The sequence below is a fragment of the Palaemon carinicauda genome, chromosome 40 (genome assembly GCF_036898095.1).
Source record: "Palaemon carinicauda isolate YSFRI2023 chromosome 40, ASM3689809v2, whole genome shotgun sequence".
Classification (NCBI taxonomy): domain Eukaryota; kingdom Metazoa; phylum Arthropoda; class Malacostraca; order Decapoda; family Palaemonidae; genus Palaemon; species Palaemon carinicauda.
Genome location: NC_090764.1, coordinates 10,778,566 through 10,805,766, shown reverse-complemented (window position 1 = coordinate 10,805,766; position 27,201 = coordinate 10,778,566). Strand labels below are relative to the sequence as shown.

Genomic DNA, 27,201 nt, shown 5'->3' with positions numbered 1-27,201 from the left:
TTTATTTTTTCCTTGTTTCCTTTCCTTATCGGGCTATTTTCCATGTTGGGCCCCTGGGCGTATAGCATCTTTCTTTTCCAACTAGCGTTGTAGCTTAGCAAATAATAATAATAATAATAATAATAATAATAATAATGTGTATGCAAAGATAAAATAAACCGTAACCAGAGAAAAGGATCCAATGTAGTACTGCCTGGCCATTCAAAAGATGCCATAACTCTCTAGTGGAAGTATCTCAATGGTCTAGTGGAAGTATCTCAATGGGTGACTGGTGCCCTGACCAACCTACTACCTATAAAATAACCCCAAAAGACCGAAAAGGAGCAACATGGATAGGAGAACAAACTACAATCAATGATATTCTAACGTGTAAGGAAGGGAAATGGACATGGTTAAGAAATATAAGAATTTCAAATAATAGACGGACATTAATAATAACAGAACGGGTATCTGTAGATTGCAAATGAAGGAGGGGTAAGAAGAGAAAATGATGGATTAACGAAATAGGAAAATTCGCGGGTATAGACGACTAGACTAGAGAAGACATACTGGCCTGCAGTGGAGTAGTTATGACCACTGCTGATGATGATGATGATGATGTGTGTGTGTGTGTGTGTGTGTGTGTGTGTGTGTTTTAGTAGTGATAAACAATTTCTATTTCGATGAAAACGTCAAAACAAATTATCATATTATGAGAGGCTTAATAGGCCAATATTATCCGAGTAATCAGGCACCATCTCCCCCCCCCCACCAATAAAAAAAAAATAATACAATGAAACTGCCATTCAAAACAATTCATAGAATTTTATACTAAATCAACTTTAGCGTAAAAATTCGATGAAATTAAAACAGGCTGCCTTTATAAGGCTTGATCAACCCAGGGAATATGCAATGTTACTGATATGTTCTGTAGATTGTAGGCCTATGCATGTATTCCCATGACGGTATACTGTTTTTCGATAACAGGAAACATAACTGCCACTGTAATTATTATTATTATCATTACTTGCTAAGCTACAACCCTATTGGAAAAGCAGGATGCTATAAGCCCAGGGGTTCCAACAGGGAAAATAGCCCAGTGAGGAAAGGAAACAAGGAAAAATTCAATATTTCAAGAACAGTAACATTAAAAAAAAATCTCCTATATAAAATATAAAAACTTAAACAATACAAGAGGAAGAAAAATAAGATAGAATAGTATGCCCGAGTGTAAATATAATGTTTTCGATAACAGGAAACATAACGCCCACTGTAATGAACGGATTGTCCTCCAAATCTGTAATAATACTTCGTCGTAAGCCGTATCTTGGTTGGCTATCAATCCGTACCGTACACGTATTAGATGTGTAACCTATAGCAGCGACGAGGAAAGGATTGAGCTAACATCCGGTTGCCAATGCCACACCAAGTCACACTCGGTTTCAGTCTGTATTGGGATCTACACTCATTCTCTGACCAGTCTTCAGTCGCGCACATCATTCTAGATCAGCCAGACCATTTCCATATTTGAAGATTGTCACATTCTCAACGAGTTGGACCATAGGACGAAGACACAACATATAAATTCCATTCCTTCATTTCACTGATTGAGCATAATCCAATGTAAGTAAAAGTTCATAAGTTCAAATTTGCGACAAATGATTTTATGTGGAGGAGGTTTACGTAAATCTTTTTACATTTTCATATAACATATGTTCTATTGTTACTCTTCCTAAAATAATTAATTTTAATTGTTCATTACTTCGCTTACAGTTGATTTATTACTGGATTGCCTTTCCTCACAGGGCTATTTTTTTTCCCTTTGAATCCTTAATAGCATGTTGCCTCCCGTTATAACTTTTTTTTTTCAAGTAACACACACACACCCACACATGTATGTATGTGTGTTTCTTACGAAAATAAATCTGTAACTAGTTGATAGCAACAAAGTAATTGTCATAATGAACGGTTGACACATTATATAAATTGCGCATTGAATCACTTCTATGATTTTTTTTCCACATTTTTTTTCCACGTAGGACCAAATCTGAGTTTATTGTTTATAATAAGGTAGATCATTTCAAACCCACAATTTTGAACGACCTAATGTAAAGGGCTGGCTACTGACCAAGTATATACTTATAATAGTTCAAAATTCTTTTTAGACCTACCATTCTTTAATGGGTCGTTTTCATCAGGAACCCCCGGAGTTTTGGGGTGGGAAGCCTTACTGGGAAAATGATATTATGGTAAAAAGAAACCTCTTTGTACACTCAATCCACCTTTTTCTTCCCATGGTTTATTTTCAAAGGCCAGTAGTAGCCTAGCTATATCGATGTTCCTGTCCATGTTTTATCTGTCAATCTCTTGTCCCGCCGATGTCCTTTTTCTCAAAACCTTGTATAATATCCTCAAATTCTACTCTCGTGCTCCTTTTTTTTTTGGGGGGGGGGGTCTCTTAAGCCCAGTAAACTCTACGATTCATATATCAACCTCGTGGTGCAGTACTGGTGTTGTAAAAAAAACTACACACTAAAATCAAACCATTGTTCTCTAGTCTTGGATAGTGCCATAGCCTGTGTACCATGGTCTTCTACGGTCTTGGGTCAGATCTCTTGCTTGAGGGTTCACTCTGGCACCCTATTTTATCTTATTTCTCTGCTACTTGTTAAAATTTTTACAGTTTATATGGGAGATATTTTTTTTAATTGTTACTATTCCTATAATATTTTATTTTTCCTTGTTTCCTTTCCCCACTGGGCTACGTTCCCAGTTGGAGCCCCTTGGTTTATAGCATTTAGCTTTTCCAACTAAGGTTGTAGCCTAGCAATTAACAATAATACGGTAGCCTACTTTTAACACACTACGATTCATGTATCAGCCTAGTGGTGTTGAAATAAAAATTACTAGCGGCCATAGTGTAGCCTACCGCAACAGTGCTAACTTGTTTTCTCGCGATAACTGCGTTGTAAAACGCACCCATTCAATACTGCACTTGCAATGAACTAGAGTGCGTATACGCCTCAAGTGTTATTTCCATCGTTATTCTTTCCATAGCCCTCTTGGGGTGCAACCAGCTTATATTGTAATCACTAGTACCACTGTTCTATTGTATACCTTTTTTTTTTTTTGTTATAGGAATGGTTGAAAGTGTCACCTTATTAAAATGTCATTTTGATTTACCAAAGCTACCCGAGCTCATTGCCTTGGTAACCAGTTCCAAGTACATATGTACTAAAACAATCTCATAATTGTATTGTGAAAAACGGACGTAAGATTATGATATAAAAATAAATAAATATATATATATATATATATATATATATATATATATAATTTTATATATTCATAATCGATCTCATAATTGTCTTTTGTGAGAAAATGGCCGCAAGATTATATATATATATATATATATATATATATATATATATATATATATATATATATATATATATATATATATTTATATATGTATGTATGTGATATCAATTATCACTAACCTTTAGGTGTAAATCACCACAAATGGATAAATGATATTAAGTGTCAACTTAGTAAATATATATCCCCTGAAAATATATCAAGGCTGGAGTGTGTGTGTATATATATATATATATATATATATATATATATATATATATATATATATATATATATATATATACATACATGCGCATATGCATACATATAGACACGTGTGCATACAACATATGTATATATATATATGCACTATGTATGCATGTATACATATAGACCTACATGTGTACATCCATATACATATACATACAGTATGTTATATATATATATATATATATATATATATATATATATATATATGTGTGTGTGTGTGTGTGTGTATAGTTCCAAACTCACCTGTTTGTGTTTACATTAAATCTGATACACTTGGAATTATTAATACATCAACTCTGAGACAGATAATTAACTCCCAGACAGCAATATATCAAACATTGAAAATCCAAAAATCTCTTAATCACTCAAAACTAAACTGGAATAATACATTCTACAAAATTGAATTTATTCTATATATATTACAACATTTTGAAAGAATTTACATATAAAACAAATCACTCGAAATATAACAAAACTTAGATTGAGACAAAACTGTTACCATCTGAAAATTATATAATAACTTGACTTGAACTACTATACCCGAATAAACCTTAAACTAAGAAAAGGAAATAACAGTTATGAAAGGTATACAGTCACTTGTTTAACTTTTTAATTAAATCTGAATACAATACTTAACTTTGACACTTAGTGAAAATAGATAACCAGATCACAATACCAGAATCTACCAACTTCGTACAGGGCTGTTTACTATAACTCCTAAGAAAATTTTTATAAGTACTCCCTATGAATACAAAGACTCGTCACACCAAATCTTTGATTTGTCACTGAACTCCTTTAAAACAATACACCGAGGTGCGCGCGGCGCGAGAGAGAGAGAGAGAGAGAGAGAGAGAGAGAGAGAGAGAGAGAGAGAGAGAGAGAGAGAGAGAGAGAGAGAGAGGCATCCAAGCTGAGTCATCAGTTATTAAGTACAGTTACAGTATTGCTCTCAACTGTATCCACCAACACGAGACGGACTCTTACAGTCGGCTAGTTCTGCCGACCCTTTGTCACCAAAAATATCCTATCACTAGGTTTTCCGCCAATTTTCCAAAGCACATGGCACCCAAAACAATTATATTTTCTCAAACAATACCTCATAAAAATGTAAAAACATTACATAAGCTCTTGTTCATATTTCATATGGTCACAGAACACTCAAACAGGTGACTTGAGACTTGTAACAAAAATGCGTGAAATAATAAGTTAGTTCTTAAAAATAATTTTAATCTATATACTAACGACCAAAGAATGCAATGAAATTAATGATGAGGGTCTTAGGTAATTTCCATAATAAACTTAAATCTGCACGAGAGGCAATCACATTACGTTTGCCTCTGAACATTGTCTGTCTCTCGAACATACTATGTCCTGTTGCCTTGAGGTTTTGTATATAAAGAAGAGTGTTCCTTAATATATAACTCAGTCGTTTCCAATCTGCCTTTGAGTTCACAACTCCTCTCTCGGCACAGTCACAATCCCAGAGAATTTTACTAAAGGTATCCAGAATTGTAACTCCTGGCGCGAGTATCCCTTGTATTATCTTATAGGGATATCGCATAAGATGAGAGGACGTATTCTTGACACGCCACATAGCTATCTACACCCCTCATAGCGTTTACGCTTCGAGAGGGAAAGTGGCAAGAATTGTAGGAGAGCCGTTAAGGCAATACTCCTACTCGTACTGTAATTGGGCGCCATCTAGCCATTCTTTCGTTCTTAGCGTTCCTGACCGGTGTTTATCCTATGTTTTTGGGCTCAAGCCATATCGTCCTGATGGAAGGTTTCTTCAGTAGCTTCCTAGGGTATATTTAACTACAGTGGATATTCCCAGAGAATTAAACTAAAGGTTATCACAGAATTCTAACTTCTGGTGTGAGTACCCTAAAGGTTTCCCTCTAGGATATCGTATATCAACAGGGGACGCATCTATTAACACGCCACATAGCTATCTGCACGCCATATAGAGTTAACACTTCGATATGGATAGGTGGCTGAGTAACTGAGGAGCCGTTCCAAAGTTACTCTCATCCGTGGCTACTTTTGGTACCCGAGACGTAAACAAACGGGCGCCATTGCTAAATGACGTCACGTCCGTCCTCATCCTTTCGCTTGTAGCTCCTATGCTTAGTCGGATTTTTCCCAAGTGTCTTACTTATCTGCTTACATCGCCGTTATGACTCAATCTCCAGCCTCGTCCTCTTCTGGAAAGATGAGTACCAGATCCTAGTTTCGTTTAAATAAGCTCTGGCCGTAAAGTAACTTCTACTTTTCATAATATTTGGTGTTTTATGACGGAGCTGTGCCAGAACCGGACGCGCCATTTACGGTGCCGCTGTTCATATTGCATACCTTATTTAGTTAGCCAGAACAGCCTCTTCTGGTCCCTTAACTGATTAATATTATTAGTTATTTAGTCTTCATAGCTAGGATGTAATTATATTGTGTGTTTGCGCTCGTTAGGCACGGTCTTTGGCCGACCCCATACCAGATCGCTAGCCTAGCCCCTAGGCATGACAGCCTAGTGCTCATATTGCTTCTTGATATAATAGTGTTCCTAAGTTAAATCATGAAGAATTTGGCGTTGTTGAACATACTAGTTACTGTGATGTAAGTGTTTTTGCCTTCGGGGACCATACAAGGGACTGTGTTGGTTTGTGTACCACACTCTCCTAACCTATGTAGGAACCCTTGCATGCTTCCTATCCCCCTTACCTACGGGTAATTCCCTCTGGGTTGCCTTGCTTCTCCCTTATTCTATATTGTGGAAAATCTTTCTTCACCCAGAGTATTATCGCTTCTCATCCTACCCTAAGGGAATGAACCTCCCTTAGGGTTATGCTTGAGACCTTAGGAAGGGCTCTACCCTTCTCCAGTTTGCACTTGGTTGGGTTACTCCTTCCTCGCTAGTTTGCACTTGGTTGGGTTACTCCTTCCTCCCTGCAACTAGCGATGTGTCTTTCCAGGCCTCCCTAGCCTAGGAGAACGGTTCTCCTAATCTAGGTTAGGTTCTGGGGGCGAGATTCTGTTTTATCATAGTTCGGGACAGTACATCAGTGCTGTACCTGATCTGAGCTACCTATCCTAGGTTAGGGAGCGTTCTCCCTTGCCTTGGTGGCCTCTCATACAGAGTCTCTCCATCTTAGAAAGACCCCTACTCCCCTACCCCACTCTATCCCTTCGTGTAGGCCTGCCTACACACCTCTGTCCGCTGTCCTACAACTCCTCCCTTGGGTGGAGTGGTAGGGCTAGCCTTGTTCTGAGCTGGCCGGTCTGGTACACTTCCCCCCCATAGTGTTCTATGGGGGTGGTTGCCGGCGGCTGTCCTGTCGGCGGAGGAATTCCCTTCTTTGAGTGCTCTCTGTCCCTCCCTAGGGTTACCTTAGGCTCCCAGCCGCCTGCCGGCCCACTGCCGCCGGATGATAGGTGTATCTACTCCTATCATGAGTGCACTCCCTCCGGAAGGAAGCTGGCAGGGTATAGGTCATTACCCCTCCCTTCCCTCCTTACCTTTCTCTCTCTCTATCATGGTGCCGGTCCCTTGCCGCCACTTACTCAGGTGACCTCTATTCATAAGAACCCCCCCCCCCAAGGCGTCAACCTGCTGGGTTGCCGACATACCGCCGACGTCCTCCCTCATACATTTCTCCAGGCTTACCTGGCGACAGCCGGCCGAGTGTCAGAGGCTGCCACCCCTTCCCGCTGGCATTGATTGCCGGCATCCCAGGTGTCCGCCCTTCTTATTATATCTTATGATTTGATCAAAGGTTCACCATGCCGTCAGCCGCCGCTGTCTGAGCCCGCCGCCCTGGCGGTGCCCCGCCGCTGGGCCGGCGGTCGCCTCTGTGGTGTTTTCCATCTTGGTTGTCCAGTGTGTCCTCCTTGATGTGTTTTCACCTTGCAGGACCAGTCTCCGGCGTGCCGTCGGCCTGCCGGGACTACCTAATGAGACGCCAATGGACATGCACCCCTTTTACGGCTGACGGCACCACGCCGGCAGTCAATCTGATGCAGCCAGAGAGTCTGCCACCTCCATCTAGGCATCATTATACCATCTGATATAGTGGCTAAGCTGTATGGTTGCACAGCACAACATTTCCAGCATACTCTGTGCATCTCAGTGCAGTCTCTTGCCGGAGCCTACATATCATTAAGGGGTTTATCCTATTTTCCCCTCTCCCCCACCAGACTCTAAGCCTAGAGTAAGTAAGTCATATTATGCCTTCCATGTACTCATGATCTCCTTCTTTTCAAGAGGAGTATATGAAGTGTGAGAGCTTCTGTGGAGTTGAACGCCCGGACTTCTACGGGCACAGGGCGTGCCAGACCCACGCCCTTTGCGCCGCCAAGAAAGGCGACCTGAAATACTGGGATCCGCAGAACTGTACGATCTGCAAAGGTCTCCCGGAAAAGGCGTTCATTACTCCTCTTACCACCGAGGAACGGGACAATACTAGAGAGGAACTGCGCAGATGGGTACGCGGTTTCCTGAAGAACGCTTCCGGACCTTATCTTCCAAATGAAGACATGAGGGCCCTGTTTTTCCCAAAAGCTTTTAAGGACGACGCTGTGATCCCTCAAGATCAAATCCCAACCGTCCAATTGGTGATTACACCCGATATTGTAATGGAACAGTCCCTGCGCACGTGCCACCTTGACTCCGAAGAGGTGGAACGTATGTCGGAGATCCCCGAAGGAGCAGAGAAAACCCTCATGGGCGAAGAACTCGACTGAGGAGGAGCGTGTGGAGTACCTCGACTCAAGAGAACGAGGCTGATCCAACCCCCACGGTAACCCCAGTGGTACCTGAAGAACCTGTTCCCTCAATTTCTGCCGCCCTGGATCACTCCCAGCGGCCACTCAAGAGGTCTTCAAGATGCTAGAAGCCCTCATGAAAAAGAAACTGAAAAAGTCTCAGGAGCAGTTCCGGACTACTCTCAGCGGCTTCAAGCAACCGAAAAGGATTTCGGTTAAGGGCCTCCCTTCATGCTCGGAATCTAACCCTTGGAGATACGCTGAGCACATGCCAATTACGACAGGCAAAATTTTCATTAGTGAAAAGATCGGTTCTGTTCTCCTGGAAGAAATGGAGTTCTTCCCGAACTTCGAAGCTTATCCGGACTGTTGCGTCCGACTCTGGTCTAAACCAGCCTCAAAAGAAAAGACCGAACCTAAAGAAGTGATCGTGTTAGATCTCGCAAAGGCCCAAGTTATGCTGGCTCATGCAGCGAAGAGTCGGGGTTTCACCAACTCCAAGATGCCAGCACTGAGCTAAAAGCATCCAACCTTTGTTGCTCAGCTACTGCTACCTTCCCCTTCGTTGAAAAGGCCTTCCAAGCGGTCAGGAAGGCCGTCGAGGAAAGGGAACCTTGCCATGCACTGGAGGTGCAGACCCTTCTCTCACTCTTCCTCCCGATGGCAGGTACTGGAAAGACATCCAGCCTACCTTTACGGTTGGGAAATTCGAACCTGATGTAGCCGGTCGTCATTTCAACGAGGACCTCCCATGGCTGAACGACCATCTCCTTCGTCGGGAACAAGATACTAAGGAGAGAATCGCGGCTTCACTGTCACATCAGGTACAGCTAGAAGTCATGGCCGGGGACACCAGGGTCCTAGACTTTTACATGGTCCTTGCAAAATTACACTTTGCTACTGTGACCAAGGATCTCTACAGCTTTGTTAGGGCTCGCAGAGCCTGTAGAGAATTCGTGTTCGCCAATGCAACGGTGAAACCCGAACCCCGGAGACTGATTTCCTCCAACATCTGGGGCAAACATCTCTTCCCTTCTACCTTGGTGAAAGAGATAGTGGACAAAGCCGCCACGGAGAATCGGAACCTTCTCCACAAGTGGGGCATGTCTCGAAAGAGGATCTCCTCTCCCGTTGGGAAACTCGAACCTGATGTAGTCGGTCGTCATTTCAACGAGGACCTCCCACGGCTGAACGACCATCTCCTTTGTCGGGAACAAGATACTAAGGAGAGACTCGCGGCTTCACTGTCACATCAGGTACAGCTAGAAGTCATGGCCGGGGACACCAGGGTCCCAGACTTTTACATGGTCCTTGCAAAGTCACACTTTGCTACTGTGACCAAGGATCTCTACAGCTTTGCTAGGGCTCGCAGAGCCTGTAGAGAATTCGTGTTCGCCAATGCAACGGTGAAACCCGAACCCCGGAGACTGATTTCCTCCAACATCTGGGGCAAACATCGCTTCCCTTCTACCTTGGTGAAAGAGATAGTGGACAAAGCCGCCATGGAGAATCGGAACCTTCTCCACAAGTGGGGCATGTCTCGAAAGAGGATCTCCTCTCAGGACGGAGGCCCTCAACCTAAGAGAAAATCCTCGAAACCTAAGCCCCAGCAACGTCAACCAAGACGTCAGTTTCCGGCTCCTGCTACTCCCCAGGTGGTTGTACAACCACAGCAGACCTTTCAACTGGTCCCCCTACTGGTGGTGTTGCAGTCACCGGTCTCCACCTCTGCCTATGAGCAGCGTTCCACTACCTTTCGTCCCAGAGCTAGAGGCTCTGGCAGAGATTCTTCTCGCCGTCCCTCCAGAGGTAGAGGAGGAAGGGGAGCTTGCGGCCGAGGTGACAAACCCTCGGAAACCAGAAGCAATGAATTGCTTCCGGTGGGAGGAAAACTCTGCCAATTCCAGGATCGTTGGACCTTCGATCCTTGGACTCTCAGCATCATCAAGAATGGACTGGGCTGGAGTTGGATTTAACCACCCCCATCCTTCCAGCAATTCTTCCAACAGTCAACCCCCCCTCCTGGAAGAATAGGTCCTGGAACTCTTGAGCAAGAACGTGATCAAGAGGGTAAAGTCAACCAGGTTCCAAGGGAGAGACTTTTGTGTTCCAAAGAAAGACTCAGACAAACTCAGTCATTCTAGACTTGTCCCCTCTCAACAAGTTCATTGCGAACAACAAATTCAAGATGCTGACTCTGCAACAAATAAGGACCCCTCTGCCTCACAAGGCCTACACGGTCTCCATAGACCTGGCGGATGCCTACTGGCACATTCCAACGAATCACTACGCTTCCTCCTACCTAGGATTCGACTCCAAAGGAAAAGTTATGCCTTCAGGGCTGTGCCCTTCGGGCGTAACGTGGCTCCACGAATCTTCACCAAGCTGGCAGACACAATTGTCCGACAGCTATGTCTTCAAGGCGTCCAAGTGATGGCCTACCGAGACGACTGGCTAGTCTGGTCGACATCGCCCGAAGATTGTCTGAGAGCCTGCGACAGTCACCCAGTTTTTAGAGCATCTGGGTTTCAAGATAACGCCGAGAAATCTCGCCTCACTCCAGCTCAGAAGTTCCAATGGTTGGGAATCCATTGGGACCTTCAGTCACACCGCGTTTCCATTCCACCGATGAAAAGGAAGGAAATAGCAGGGTCTGTCAGATGGCTTCTAAAATCCAAACGGATCTCAAGACGCCATCAGGAACAAGTTCTCGGCTCTCTACAGTTCGACTCAGTGACAAACCTAGTGCTTTGCTCACAGCTGAAGGATGCTGCGGGGGTCTGGAGACGATTTGCATCCGTCGCTCGAAGAGACCTTAAGAGACGCCTTCCAAACAGACTTTGCTCATTTCTAAAGCCGTAGTCGGAAGCATAGGCCCTGAAAAGGCCCATCCCTGTTCAACACCCGCCTCCATCGATCAACATCCACACGGACGATTCACTGGAGGGTTGGGGAGGGCACTCCCACCAACAGCTGGTTCAAGGAACATGGTCTCCCCTATTCAAGACGTTTTCACATCAACATCTTGGAGGCCATGGCAGTTCTTATCACCCTGAAGAAACTCTCCCCGCCTCCCTCGATCCACATCCGTCTGACTCTGGACAACTCGATGGTAGTCAGATGTCTCAATCGTCAGGGGTCGAGAGCGCCCCAGATAAATCAGGTGCTTCTACCTATCTTCCGTTTGGCAGATAGGAAGAAATGGCACCTGTCTGTAGTTCACCTATAAGGATTCCGCAACGTGACAGCGGACGCTCTATCAAGGACAAGCCCAATAGAGTCGGAATGGTCTCTAGACGCAAGATCATTCTCCTTCATCTCTCGCCAAGTCCCGGAACTTCAGATCGATCTCTTTGTGACGAGCGACAACAATCAACTTCTTCGATATGTGGCCCCGTACGAGGACCCCAAGGCAGAAGCGGCGGACGTCGTGTCCCTGGTTAGGGACAGATGGTCCAAGATCTACCTGGTCCCTCCACCCAACCTTCTGCTGAAAGTTCTATCCAAACCGAGAACCTTCAAAGGGACAGCGGCCCTAGTGGCTCCCAAATGGCCCCCGGAGCAATTGGTATTCCCTGGTCCCGGAGCTGCAGCTCACGCTGATCCCCGTACCGGGCCTAGTCCTCTCTCAACAGGTACAGAAGTCGGCTACTTTGCTTCATCACTGAAAGTCAAGGACCTTCATCTCATGATTTTCTCTCCTTTGCCGTTAAGAAAAGGCTTTCTTCGAGGAGTACAAAACAAGAGTCTACCGGAAGGCAGTACGAATCTTCCTGGGAAAAGTGGCTCTCCTTCGTCAAGGCGATAAATCCTACGGAGATCACCATTGATTTGCATGTCCTTCTTTATTCACCTTCATGGACAAGGCCTTGCGGCCAACACGATTTCCACTTGTAAATCGACCTTGACTAGACCACTCCTATAAGGTATGCGCTAGACTACGCCCAGCACCTCCACCAAAACCTATCTCCTGGTCCCTGGACAAGGTGCACCATTTTGCTTCTAGCCTGGACAACGATTCGTTCCCTCTAAAAGACCTGATTCGAAAAGTTATCTTCCCTTTTGCTCTCGCCTCGGGAGCTCGAGTCAGCAAAATAGTGGCATTATCAAGAGAAGAGGGTCATATCCAACTACAGGGGATCTTGCCCTCTTCCCTGACCCAACGTTTCTCGCAAAGAATGAACTACCCACCAAGAGGTGGGGCCCCTGGAGAATCTGCCCCTGAAGGAAGATGTCTCTCTATGCCCAGTGGAGAGTCTTAAGGTCTATCTTCAAAGAACTTCAGACTTCGTTGGAGATCAACTCTTCAAAGGAGAAACCTCGGGCAGCGACCTGTCACTGAAACAACTAGAGTGAAAATCACCTACTTCATTCGCAGAGTGGATCCTGACAGTACGTACACCCGCAGGTCACGATCCTAGGTAAGTCGCCTCTTCTCTGAATTTTTTCAGAATATGGATTTCGAAAGCCTCAAGAGCTTTACAGGCTGGAAATCATCGCTTGTGTTCTTCAAGCACTACGCAAAACAGGCGCACGAAGGGAAACATCTCGTGGTAGCTGCAGGTAGTGTAATGAAACCTGCCGCCTAATTCTGCATAGAACGGTGAGTTATTTGGGACTCTAACTCTACGGGTGCCTGTGTTGACCCTATCGTGATACATAGTGATTTAATGAACACTTAGTGTTTCTAATAGACTGTTCTTTATCAAGGTGAAACGTCATAGAAATTTTACCCGTGTGCCACATGCTCTTGAGCATGGAGTGTATTTTGGACTATAAAAGACTGGCGTTCCCCAGGGAACTTGTGTTGCTTAAAAGCGAAATTTCCTTTTCAGACTCAAGATCACCGTCTTTAATTTTTCTATGTACATTACTCATTATTATTGTAATTAAACTCTATAATCATTATGGTAATTACTTTTATAATGACTTGCAATCTTAGAAATAAAATGTCTGTTTTATTTCTCATGTGCGTCTCCTTTCGCTCCTATTCCTTATTAGGAAATATACGATCGTTATAGTTTCGTTTACCCCTTTCCTGTCTGATCTAAAGAATAATATAAGTATTTATATTACGTACTCACCTATGATTGATAATATTCTTACTCGAATAATAACCTTTGATCTGTCTCCGAGACCAGCATGATCTCTCCACCAGGTGGGTAGTTCTTCAATGATCACTTCGAGATATTCCTCTTGTCCACCAGGACTTCCCTGCCAGGGGGGGCAGGAAGGCAGTTCATTGTAGAATCTCTGGTAAGGACAATTACTAAAATTGTCATAGTCTCTACGGTCTCCAGACCATAGGAATATAAGTCGAAGCCCTTGGCACTTGGAATAAGGGAAAAAATCAACGATACATTAATTCTCTGGTACACTTCCATCAGGACGACATGGCTTGAGCCCAAAAAACGGATTTTGAGCGAAGCAAAAAATCTATTTGTGGGTGAGATAGCCATGTCGTCCTGATGGACCCTCCCGTCTATCTAGTTCACCCTCCCGTCTATCTAGTTCAGCCTTTCACGCCCCTCCCTGACCTACTGTATCGCGGAGATTGGTAGGAGCTGAGCTCGGATGAGGATTGGTAGGAGCTGAGCTCGGGATGAGGACGGACGTGACGTCATTTAGCAATGGCGCCCGTTTGTTTACGTCTCGAGTACCAAAAGTAGCCACGGATGAGAGTAACTTTGGAACGGCTCCTCAGTTACTCAGCCACCTTTCCATATTGAAGTGTAACTCTATATGTGGTGCAGATAGCTATGTGGCGTGTTAATACATGCGTCCCGTTGATATACGATATCCTAGAGGGAAACCTTTAGGGTACTCGCACCAGAAGTTAGAATTCTGTGATAACCTTTAGTTTAATTCTCTGGGAATATCCACTGTAGTTAAATATACCCTAGGAAGCAAATGATGGAACCTTCCATCAGGACGACATGGCTATCTCACCCAAAAATAGATTTTTCGCTTCGCTCAAAATCCGTTTATCCCTCGCTATTTTGGATTGTTTTGCTACGATGATGTCTTCCCCAGCCTCATCTGCCTCTGGAAAGTCAAGTACTATCTTTGAATTGTATAAATGTAACCTCTTGCCAGTTTTTTCCTCGATATCAGTTTGTAATTAACGTAACAAGAGCTGTTGCCAGCCGGATGGCGCCTTGGACGCGGTCGTTCTTTGCATGTACATTTAGTTAGCCAGAACAACTTTTCCCGACATTGATCGCTTTATATATAAATTTTAGCTATTTATCAATTTAGCTAGGAATTCTTGTATTATGCCATTGTTTTCGTGGATTTGGCAAATTTATGACAGCCCCACGAGTGCTAGGCCTCCTAGCCTAGGCACCTACATACTTCATGCATGATATAACCTTCTTGGTAAAGTTTTATTGAAGCTCAGGCAATATTTTATACAAAAAAGATTTTACTGCTTAAAAATTTTCCTCTTCCAAGATAGTATACGAGAGTTTCGGTGACCGATTCTCACTGCTCCTAGGCTACCAGCCTAGGGGCTTTAGTATACTTTCATACATGTCCCCAATTGCCCTTGTATCGTCTTTTAAGTGGAGACTGACACCTCCTATACCTATACCTTCTAAGTCTATACCAATCTCCTCGTGAGATTTAAGAGCAATTCCTCCTCCCTCTGACTAGCCTAGGCTAACCCTAGTAGGTTTTGCCTTGAATTGTAATCTGGCAAATCTTTACTGGGGTGTTCCCGCTTCTTTCTGTCAACCACTGAGTCGGTTTTGAGTTTAGGACAGGACATCAGAGTAGCATGTCTGTGATCAACAACCGTCCATCTTGGTGAAATGATTTCCCAAGGCAAGTTGCCAATGCAGGAGGCTAGACCACCCTAGGCCATACCCTGGAGGAGTTATATGATAATTCCTCCTCTCCATTGCCTAGCAGACAGTCCTGTGCCGGCAGGTCCTAAGCCGAAGAATTGAATTCTTCCCTTGCTTAGGGTCTCCAACACTAGATTCTGTTCCTCAGTTGAGACAGCGACCTTCACCCAATCAGACTAACCCAACCTACGGAATTGAATTCCCTGGCAAGGTTGTCTTTGGTATGGATCAGAATCTTTTAGGTTAGGTAGTGTCTTCTAGGTACTACCTCACCTGCAGGACCCTTGCCCCTCCCCTGCTGTCCTTTAGTGTAGGCCTAGCCTTCACACATCCTGGTCATCATTCTACAATCGACCCTATGGGTAGTTTACGGGATTGGCTCGGGGTTCCCTGTCTGCCGCCCTATCCTCCCCTATCTTTAGAGTGTTCTTCAGTCCTCCCTTGGACTGCCTTCCATGACGCTACTACCAATATGGATGGGCTATGGGTGGATGGAAGCCCGAATATAATTACCCCTTTCATATGAACCCTCACTCCGGATGAAGGTCTGCAAGGCCGAGCCTTTGCTTTCCCACCCATCCATACTTTCTCTACATCTTACCATCAACCCTGGGCCGGTCATCCATGTCTGCAGACATTTTCTCCGCTGGCTGCCGGCGGGTCCACCTTGATAGAGGGACCCCTCGGCGGCCGGCAGCGTCGCAACTGCCCTTTATCCATGAAGGCTGTATATACCTTCAATAGCCCCGGACAATGCCGGCGTATGCCTACGCCGGCAGGCACTACAGTACTGACTACGGTGGTCGTAGTCACTGCGATATTGATTACTTCCCATGACACATACCGCTGCCCATACAAAATTTTTTTCCAACCTACAAGGTGCTTCATGGGCAGCCTATTGTGAGACTACCACTTCTAGAGAGCGATTGCTTAATTTAATGGTTGATAACTATTATTAAAAATCCCCAATATTGAACCTTAGAAGACAGTGTTAAAATTACACTATACATCCAAGGATATTATCTTCCCATATAATTCGTCAAGAATTTAGTGTTCAATATTGAAGGAAGTCATAGCAATGGGCTGGACAGGAGGCACATGTGGGTGTCTTTCCCTTTTTCTAGCTTACACTATCCTAAGCTAAATAATGTGTATACCACTGTATGATGAAATTTGAGATTTTCACCGAATACTTATATGCTTTTCTTTCTTTACAGGAGGAGCATCCCGAACGAGTCTTTTGATGATCAAAAGTCCGCAGAGTCAAGGGATGCAGCAAGAGAGACGCTGCAAAAATGGGTCAGAGGTTTTCAGAAGAACACCACGGGCCCATACCTTCCTAATGAGAAGATGAGGGCTTGTCTGTTCCCTAGGGCATCTTCGGATGCAGTTGTTCCCCTAACAACCTGAGATTCCCCTCGTCCAGATTCCGATAGAATCTGATGTGTCCGATGCCTTGAAGGACATCCAACTGGAAGACATGTCAGTTGTCTCCGAGGAGACGGAACGAAGTCTCCCAGTGTAAGAGCAGGAGCAGGAGACTGTCTTACCTCCTGAAGGCGACGCTGAGAAAGCCGAAACTACTTCGATGTCATCGGCTACGGTGGCTGTGCCTGTCCCGTCGACTTCTTCCTCTGGCCCCCAGCTAGACTCGATCACTAATACACTGCATTCGCTTTTGTCCATGTTCCAGGACATGCAAAAGCAGCCGTCCGAGAAGGAGGCTTCTCTACGGACTGAAATGCACCAGCTCGTGTCTACACGTTTAACTTCCATCAATCCTTGGAGGTATGCTGAGCACATGCCTATGTCAGGGGGGGAAGATCTTCCTCTCCGAGAAACTGGGCACTGTCCCAGTAGATGATGTTGGAGTTCTGGCCCAGCAAAGGCCTGCCTGGATTGTTACGTCCTCCTGAGGACGGAACTCCCTTCCAGAGAAGAAACAGCCGAAAGAGGTCATCATTCTAGACCTCCCCAAGGCCCAGGCCTTGTTTACCAAAACCTTGAAGGAGAGGGCCTTCACTAGCTCCAAGGTGCCGGCTCAGCAAGAAGCACCCTTCCTGCATTGCTGCTTCTTCCCGTGCCTTCCCCTTTATGGAAAAAGGGTTCAAGGCAGTCGAGGCGGGAAAACCTTGTCCTATACTTGAGGAGTGTAGACCCTTTTCCCTCACCCTACCATCTGACGATGCAAACTGGAAGGATGTTATCGCCGGATGTCAGTTTGGTGAAGACCTCCCAAAGTTGTAGGACTTTCACCTGCACAGGGAGCAGGAAATGAAAGAACGACTTGCCACCTCTATGTCTCTACAGACCGGACTAGACACAATGTTCCAGATACCCCAGATATGTACATGGTCTTTGCCAAAGCTCATTTGGCAACGGTCACCAAAGACCTGTACAACTTCATTAAAGCCCGTCGGGCTTGCAGAGAGTTCGTTTTCGCCTCAGCTGCGGTGAGGCACGAACCAGGAAAGCTGATAGCCTCCAACATCTGGGGAAAAGACCTCTTCCCAAGTGAAGTGGTCAAAGAGGTCGTGGACAAAGCCGCAACGGAGAACAGGAATCTCCTCTCCAAGTGGGGCTTGTCCTCCAAGAGCAAGTCTTCCGCTGAAGAGGGTCCCCAGCCGAAAAGGAAGACAAAACGACACAGAGTGCCATCTCACCCTCCATGACAACAGCAGCTTCCCATGGCCACGGTGCCCCAGACGGTGGCACAACCACCCACACCTATTCAGCTGGTGCCCCAACCAGTGGCAACTCGGTCGCCCGTCTTCACCCCAGCCTTTGAAAGGTAATCAACGACCTTTCGGCCGAAGTCTCGAGGTTCCTTTCGAGGTTCCTCTAGACGCCCCTCCAGAGGTGGACGTGGCCAAGGAGGCAAATCCTCCAGCCAGCACTCCAAGTGAGATGCTACCGGTAGGAGGGAGACTTCTCCTCTTCCGGGATCACTGGGCCTTCAATCCCTGGGCCCACAGCCTAATCAAGAACAGACTGGGGTGGAGTTGGAATGCAACTCCACCTAACTTCCTTACTGATTAAAAGTTTCCTACATGATTGTAAACCTGTATCTTGTCTCCAATGAACAAACAAACTCGGGAGGTATTAGTAACCTACACAGAGTACAAACTATGCTTTATGTATATGAGGACACTAATATACAACTTGTTTGCTAGACTTGTTCCTTGAACTCACAATCCTCGGGTTTTTCTCCTAGAGTCTTCCAACACTCTTCCCTGAAGGGGGCAGGAAGCAGTGACGTAGTCCATGATCAGTTAAATGGTGTATGACGGTAACACCAGGTGTGTCTGGGTCTAGACGACCAAGGAAAATCTATCTCGAGATGATTGGCACTATGGCCTGAGCCCAAAAAACGGTTCGCTCAAAATCTATTTTTGGGTGAGGTAGCCATGTCGTCCTGATGGACCCACCCTCTTTTGTCAAAGGATAAATGAATCCCTCCCTAATATACTGTATCTGTAGCACCTAAGTAAAGCTACAAAAAATGACTAGCCAATTACAGTACGAGTAGGAGTATTGCCTTAATAACTGCTCTCCTACAATTCTTGCCACTTTCCCTTCTCGATGCGTAAACGCTATAAGGGGTGTAGATAGCTATGTGGCGTGTCAAGAGTACGTCCTCTGATCGTATGCGATATCCCTATAAGATAATACAAGGGATACTCGCGCCAGGAGTTAGAATTCCGGATACCTTTAGTAAAATTCTCTGGGATATATCACTAGTTAAATATAACCTAGGAAGCTACTAAGAAGGAACTTCCATCAGGACAACATGGCTACCTCACCCAAAAATAGATTTTTCGCTTCGCTCTAAATCCGTTAATTTTTTGGTCGATTCACATAGACCTCAAACCTGTTCATTACTGTCACTAATGCTAGTAGTTCCTTTTCAACTGTCGAGTAGGCTCGTTGATGTTTTTTCACCCTCAACAACATGAAACAAACAATGTGAAGAATTCCTTCCTCGTCTTCTTGCAATAAGACAGCTCGAATCCCGTTAACTCTAGTGGATAATATCTCAAGGGATGGCTGGTATCCCCGGGGCGACCTACAATACAGTTAAGCTGTACTGTACATAGTAATTCTGTAGACACTGTTTACTACATAGTACTGTTATTCTACAGCAGGCTGTATGTGCGGCTAGTGGTCAGAACAAAAAACGGCAAACATTTACACTACATGTACAGTTGAGCTGTGCTATAGTGATGGAACTGTACATATATTAGAGTAATTCTTTATACACATCAGTAACAGTGTGTGTTATATTAGATAGCAACAACGATTTTTCTTTTTATATACAGTATATAAATGTACCGATGACTACTGTACAATATTTCTTTATACAGTACAGTAACAGCGGGTATTATATTAAATAGGAACAACAGTGGTTTCCTTTTTATATTTTGTTTTTTATAAATGGACCGATGACTACAGTACTGTAGTATTTCGTACTCTACTGTACACTTGTGCACGTGCTGTACACTTACTGAAATTAGTTCAGTTACACAATACTTGTACTGTGATGAAAACTAAGTCAAAACAATATTAGATTTTAGGTACTTGGTGTGTTAGCCGACCGCATGTAGGAAATGGCAGTGAGTTTGTAATTTCTTTTTAAGTTATCCCGCCCAAGGCCAGCAATTATTCGCGGAATTTCGGTCTTCGTGCCAGTCTGTTACCTAACCACCGCAAAAGAGGGCTGACTAAATAGGATCCGGTTCATTCAGATGATCCACTACAAGAAGTGTTTCAACCTCATATACAGGTTCAACACTGGCTGATGAAAGTGTCTAGTTTAACGCTCGTTTCTTTTCTGTGTTGTTCGGGTCCTTGGTGAGAGGAGACACTTGTGTTTACGTGCAAGGAGCTCTTTTGTTTGAAGACACAGTTTGAGTTAGAGGTTCCCCAGACCTACTGCAGCAACTGGTTTATGTGAGCTTTTCTAAGGATTGCGACAATGTTGGACAGCTTTTAGCAGGTGCATTTCTGCCACCTGCAGTGATTTGCTATTCCCGTGTGTTCTCTTCTGCGGTCTGCAGCGCCGACGTAGGAATCCCGGCTTCAAGGTGGAGGTGGGAAGAGACGCTGCCGTCAATGCATCCTCGATATAGTCAGTTGCGGGAGCTTTGGAGCTCGTGATGGCATGTAGGGAGGCAGTTGCCAGGTAGGAGATACAGTGATACCTCTTCATACGATCTCAATTCGTTCAAGAAACTGCTTCATATGTTAAAACGATTGTATGTTGGAGCAAATATTCCCATAAAAATACATGGTAATTTATTTAATTCGTTCCTCAGCCTAAAAACCCCTAATAAATCCTTAATAAATGGCTACACATAATTACACATGACATTAATACAATATAATAAATACATACAAATCTAAAAAAAAGAATAATAATGAAATAATAAGTAAAAAAACGGGTTTTAATGTAACACTTTACCTTAGCGACAGGCTAGAGCAGGTATAGGGACTGCTAGGCACGAGGAGACGAGAACGTGTACGATAACTTACACTAACTTACACTACTACGTGAACTTTAACTTAACTTATTTTTTTTTTCATTTTTATAATTTTATATTTTTATAATTTTATATTTTTTTTTTCATTTTTTCCTTTCTTTATTTTTAATTTTCATCACTTTCACTCGATTCGGTCTTTCTTTTCTGTGCTTCACTTTCTTTTCATCATGATCACTAGACCGTTATAAAGATTTTTTAAAGAAACTATCGAGTGAAAGTTGCTTGGTACGGCGTTTGAGGGGTTTTTTCTAAAATGCGCTAAGCACAAATCATCCAACTGCGCAACAACACGGCAAACCTGAAGTTTCTGTGGGTGATGCTTGTCGATGAAATCGACCACGTGTTGATGATATGCTAACATCTGTGTTATTTCCGCCCTTTCCTAAGATTTGGCCTACCTCCTCGATCTCTTCCGACTCACTCAACTGCGCTTGGAACTCGTCATGCTGCATGGCTTGTAGCTCCTTGAGTTCCTCGGTGGTGAGCTCTTCATAATGCTCATCGACGAGTTCGGTGATGTCATCTTCATCCACCTCCAGACCCATGGACTTGCCAAGAGATACAATATCTCTTTGACGTCTCCCTCGGCGGCAAGCACAGGTTCATTCTCGGGGCCAAAACCTTCGAAATCCCTGGGAGCAACAGCATCAGGCCAAAGCTTCTTCCAAGCGGAATTCAGGGTCCGATTAGTTACTCCCTCCCAAGACTGATCTATGATCTTTAAGCAGTGCTCGATATTAAAGTGGCTCCTCCAAAATTCACACAAAGTTAAGTTGGTGCTTTGCGTGACATTAAAGCACTGTTTAAATAAGTGCCTGGTGTACAGCTTTTTAAAATTAGAGATGACTTGCTGGTCCATTTCCTGGAGGATAGGGGTGGTATTCGGTGGAAAGATACAACAATGATGAATTTGTATTCGTCGATGATATCTTATTCAAGGCCGGGGGGGGGGGGTGTGAGCGGGTGCATTGTCCAAACAAAGCAAGCACTTCAAAGGTAAATTCCTCTCCTGAAGATACTTCTTGACAGCAGGGCCGAAAACTACGTTTACCCATTCCACAAAGATATGCCTAGTAACCCAAGCCTTAAAATTAGAACGCCATAGAACATGTTGCAGGTCTTTATTAATTCTATGTGCTTTAAATGCCCTAGGGTTTTTGGAATGGTAAACTAATAAAGGCTTAATTTTGCAGTCCCCGCTGGCGTTGGCACAAAGCGCAAGAGTCAACCGATCCTTCATTGGCTTATGTCCAGGCATTTTCTTCTCTTCGGCGGTAATGTACGTTTGACAAGGCATCTTTTTTCCAAAACAGACCGGTTTCATCACAGTTGAACACCTGCTGCTCTACGTAACCTTCCTCCGCTACGATGCTTTCGAACTTTTTAACAAAGTCTTTAGCAGCCTTGGTGTCCGAACGCGAAGCTTCTCCATGACGAATAACTGAATGAATCCCGGTCTGTTTCCTAAATTTCTCGAACCAACCTCGAGACGCCTTGCATTCCTCCGTCGTAGGATTGACTGAACACTCCCCCGCGTCACCCCGAGAGCCCGCCGCCTTCAAGTCACTGTAGATAGCGCTGGCCTTCTCACAAATGATCGTTTCCGCGATCGTATCGCCAACAATCTCCTTGTCTTTGATCCATATTAACAAAAGTCCAACAATCTCCTTGTCTTTGATCCATATTAACAAAAGTCCAACAATCTCCTTGTCTTTGATCCATATTAACAAAAGTCGTTCCATCTCTTCAAGGGTATGGCTACGACGTTTGGAAATAATCGTGATCCCCTTCGAAGGTTTCACTGCTTTAATGGCTGCCTTCTGTTTTATGATCGTCGAGATCGTAGGCATATTCCGGCCATATTGTTTAGCCAGATCGCTAAACACGTGCACCTCGCTCATGCTTTTCTATTATTTCTTGCTTTAATTCTAATGAAAGCACAGACTTCTTCCTTTTCTCACCACTACTACTACTTCCTGAACCGAAACTAAGCTTTTTAGGACCCATTATTACGGAACACAGAAAACAACACGTGAAAAAGGAAGATAAAAAACACTGTTAATATCTGAGCGAATAGAGGACAATCACACGATGCGCACGAGATGAGAGGACTGATCAAGGTGACGCTCGATTGCCGTCCCTCCGATGTGCTGTCGTCTAGCAGCGTCAACAACAAACCACGCTGGACGCTGTCGAGAAAATTCCCCGCGTACGCATAATATTTACTTCGTATGTTAGAGCAACACTTTGGGTGTCGAGACAGAAATTTGGTCAAATATTACTTCGATTGTTGGAAAATTCGTATGATAGGACATTCGTATGTAGAGGTTCCACTGTATTGTTTACCTTCTTTTTTGGGTTGGGACTCCATTTCCCTCCCTTTGATGAGGAGTCCTGCCGAGCTGCACTCACTATGGTAGGTGATTGTTAGTGAAGTAACTACCTTGGTTGGAGCAGGGTTGATTTTATCCAGCCCCAAAGTGTGTGAGAATACATATTTTTATTTTTTTTCTTGTGGTTAATTATTTGAATGTTTGTCTCATTGACTCTCATTGAGAGTATGGTGTTTCCCGTTGGGGGATGCAAAAAGTAAATGTAACTAAAGAATCCTAGGGTTAACCGTGTCTCTTGAAGAATCCCAGGGATAACCCAGTCCCTCAACTTGAGGATGAATAATGCAAATGCAACGGGAAAGTCTTTGGAATAACCGAGCCCCTCAACTTTAGGATGGATAATGTAAATACTACTAAAGAATCAGGGTTAACAGAGTCCCTCAACAAGGCTCCAGCATGACCAATGGAAACGAGTTTGTCATAACGCCCCAGTTGTACGGATAGGATAGAAGGGCATCCTTAACTGGGACCTTCACCAAATGCTCTAGGATGAATGGAAAAATGCAATTGTGCCAGCGGGTTTTTGGAAATAGGTTAGAAGGGTGATTCTTTAAAATCCTTAACAGGACGGTCTAGTTCCTAAAGGGATTTCCCCAAGGTGGCGGGTGATTAGGACTAAGGCTCCAGGATGAATAAAACTGCAATTGTGGAACCTGATTGGCTTGGCAAATATGTGAAAAGGGGATCCTTAAAATTCCTTAACAGGACTGTCTACCTCAAGGGATTTCCTTGCGGGGGGGGGGGGGGGGGGGGTCGACCCAATCAAGTAGTTGGTTCCTTTCATATTTTTGTAAGTATGATTGTGGTGCTTAATTGTTCTTAGGTAACTTGGCTCAGAAGGTTGACTAGTCAACCATCTTATGCTCTGGTGCTATCCCTAGTGGAAGACCATATAACTGCTATTGTGGAACAGAAGGTGACTAGTCAACCATCTTATGCTCTGGTGCTATCCCTAGTGGAAGACCATATAATTGCTATTGTGGAACCTGATGAGCTTGAAAAATATGTGGAAAGGGGATCCCTAAAATTCCTCAACAGGACCGTCTACATCAAAGGAATTCCTTGAGTGTTGTGGTGAGTGGGTCGACCCAGTCAGGTAGTTGTGTCCTTTCATATTTGTAAGTATGACTGTGGTGTTTACTTGGTTTTTGGTAACTTGGCTCAGATGGTGCTATCCCTTGGGGGAAAGACCACGCAGCATCTACATTAACCTCTTTTTACGAAGGAAAGGTGAATTGACTTGAATGAGATGGTTGACTGTCTACCATCTTATGCTCTGGTCCTATTCCACAAGGGAAGGCAATGCAGCATATACACAGATGGTTGATTGCATAAATTCTTCTATAGTTTATATATCAAATATCTGTTTTAATGTTAATGTTTTTAAAATATTTTTCATAAATTCTTATAACGTTTATTTCCTTATTTTCTTTCTTCACTGGCTATTTTTCCCTGTTGGAGCCCTTGGGCTTATAGCCGCTTTCATTTCTAACTAGGGTTGTAGCTTAGCTAGTACAGTAATATAAATAATAATAATAATAACAATAGTAATAATAATTTACCATCTTATGCTCTGGTGCTATCCCTTGGGAAAAGACTATGCAGCGCTGCCGCCACGTAGCATCTACACTAACCCCGTTTTATGAAGGAAAAACTTTTGTTCTGAACCTGTTGGTTTCCTTTAGACGCTTGAGTCTGTGTCTTGCACGTTGATACACTGGTCTCAGGTTACGACTATTACTTTGATATAGCGCGTCCTATTGGAACGGAAAGTGTTCTAGTAGTGTTAAAAATATTCGTACTGTACACTGTAGGGTCCCATTTCACTTCCCAAACCGAAGAGCTAATTTATGCAAGTTAACTGATGTACTTTGTTTGCGGTCACAGTTCACCTTCTAAATATTTTTAAAAAAGAAAAAAAATTGTATGATTTTGCAGTTATCCTTCAAAATTTTCTACCTAATATGAATAAAAACGTATCATAAAAGAATCAAAAGGAAAAATACTAGATCATCTATCGAAAGTAGAATCAGACTTATACCAACTGTTCAATTAGAAAATTGCTAAAAGTTATATGGTCTATCAACCTAGAGTACAGTAGTAAAATGTTAGCACCCACAAATAGTTAACTGTATGAAGGCAAAAGGACCCTGGGGGATAGTTTGAGATATGTTGGTATTGTTTTATAGTTATTCTAACTATATACAGTATAAAAATTGAGATCATTCTAATGTATTAAATTCCATTACAGATATGACAAGCAATGGACCACCCCAGCCTGTACGAGAGACTTGAGCGTCACCGGTACGAGAGACTTGAGCGTCGTGTCCTCTCTGAGAACCTTATGAAACAGTACAGCTATCCACGTCCTCATCCACATGTTAAAGGCCAAGCACTGATATCCAATGCAAGAAAGAAGTACTCACAGATACCAAGCAATGGAACAAAAGTATGTAGACGATGCAGAGCGGCTTACTCTGTCAATGGAAATGGCAAAGCTGTAAAGCCTGAGGTTTGCAACTACCATCCTAACAATACACCAAACCCAGGAAAACCATATAGATGTTGCGGTGGCGGGTACACTGCCAAGCCATGCAAGACTGCTTTACAACATGTCTCTGACGATTTTGACCTTTCCAATATGACTGGGTTCCTACTAACAAAGGAGAATATGTCTGTTACAGGACGGGAAGCTTATGCTCTTGATGCGGAAATGATATACACTGAATGTGGTCTAGAAATTGCATGCTTGTCGATTGTCAACACCAAATGTGAAGTAGTTTATGAGACTATGATTCTACCTGATAATCCCATTTTGGATTACAATACAGAGTTTTCAAAACTCACTTCTTCAGATTTTGCAGGGGTAACAACCACTCTGAAAGACGTTCATAAAAAATTGCTAACCCTTTGGGGTCCTAACACTATCCTCATAGGTCATGGACTAGAAAGTGACTTGATCAAACTGAGAGTGATACATGATAAAGTTGTGGATACTCTGGTGTTATACCCACACAAGAGAGGGCTCCCATTCTTGAACTCCTTGCAGTATTTGAAGGATAATTATCTATCATCAAGCACGTTTGCAGGGACTTCTAAGAAATGTGGCCAAGATGCAATTGCAGTCATGAAGCTCGCTAAACGGATAAGTTAGTAGGTTCTAATCTTTTTGTGTATCAAACTCGGCCTATTATAATCTTTTTGTGTTATCAAACTCAGCCTATTACAATTGAACTTGAATTCAGGGTACAGTAAATGTCATTTTAGATGTATGCCGAAAAATTTAATCTATGTCAATAAGAAATGTACCTTTGTACAATAATCAAATTGTGCAACAATCGTGTTCTCAACAATTTATGATTGAATAGTCCCATTTTAATTGCAGCGATGTCGCATTGTATGGCAACAATTATGGCGGCCAGATTAGTGTCAAACCTTGTATGGTCATGTAATCACACTTGTCTTACTGAAATTAACAGTAATTAGACACAGGTTGAATTGTTCTGAGTAATTGAACAGGAGTAAAAAAATTATTGCCAGGTATGAATTGAATCCTTCACTACTTCAATTTTAATGTAAATTTAAGTAAGTTCATGTTTCACCACTAGCCTCCTAGTCGAGCTGACTAGTTTTATTTCATAAAGTCGTGGTGTTAAAAACTTTAATTAAACTTTAAGCCCGATGCAGACTTTTCCTTATATAGTGGTGTATGTTATTAAATAATTGTCCCCTGTTTCAATGCCAGATCTTATGGTGTATAAATAAAGAAGGTTTACTCTAGTTACCTTGACTTTTTACTACTGGAAAATTAATAAAGCCAACCAGTGGAGTTTTGAAGGGGTTGCAACTATTTGAGTTTACCAAAAAGAGTCACAATGGCAAAATATGTATACTGTGTACGTTCAGTATGAAGGTACTGTAAAATTGATAGTCCTGTAGGCGTAGCTGCAACCTATTGAATTTTAATTTTTTTTTTTGTGTATATTTTTAACCAAATTCATTAGGGAGTTGTACAGGCTGTAAGACTCCAATACCTATCAATATGAGAGACAACTTAAC

General features: G+C 43.4%; 1 protein-coding gene across 1 annotated transcript; it reads left to right on the top strand.

Moving 5' to 3' along the window:
- The first annotated feature begins 1,439 nt into the window (after nucleotides 1–1,439).
- On the top strand, nucleotides 1,440–26,892 carry LOC137631539 (RNA exonuclease 1 homolog). Its single transcript, XM_068363315.1, has 2 exons — nucleotides 1,440–1,602; nucleotides 25,394–26,892. The coding sequence occupies exon 2, from the start codon at nucleotides 25,406–25,408 to the stop codon at nucleotides 26,294–26,296; it is 891 nt and encodes a 296-aa protein (XP_068219416.1). The 5' UTR covers nucleotides 1,440–1,602; nucleotides 25,394–25,405; the 3' UTR covers nucleotides 26,297–26,892.
- The last annotated feature ends 309 nt before the right edge of the window (nucleotides 26,893–27,201 follow it).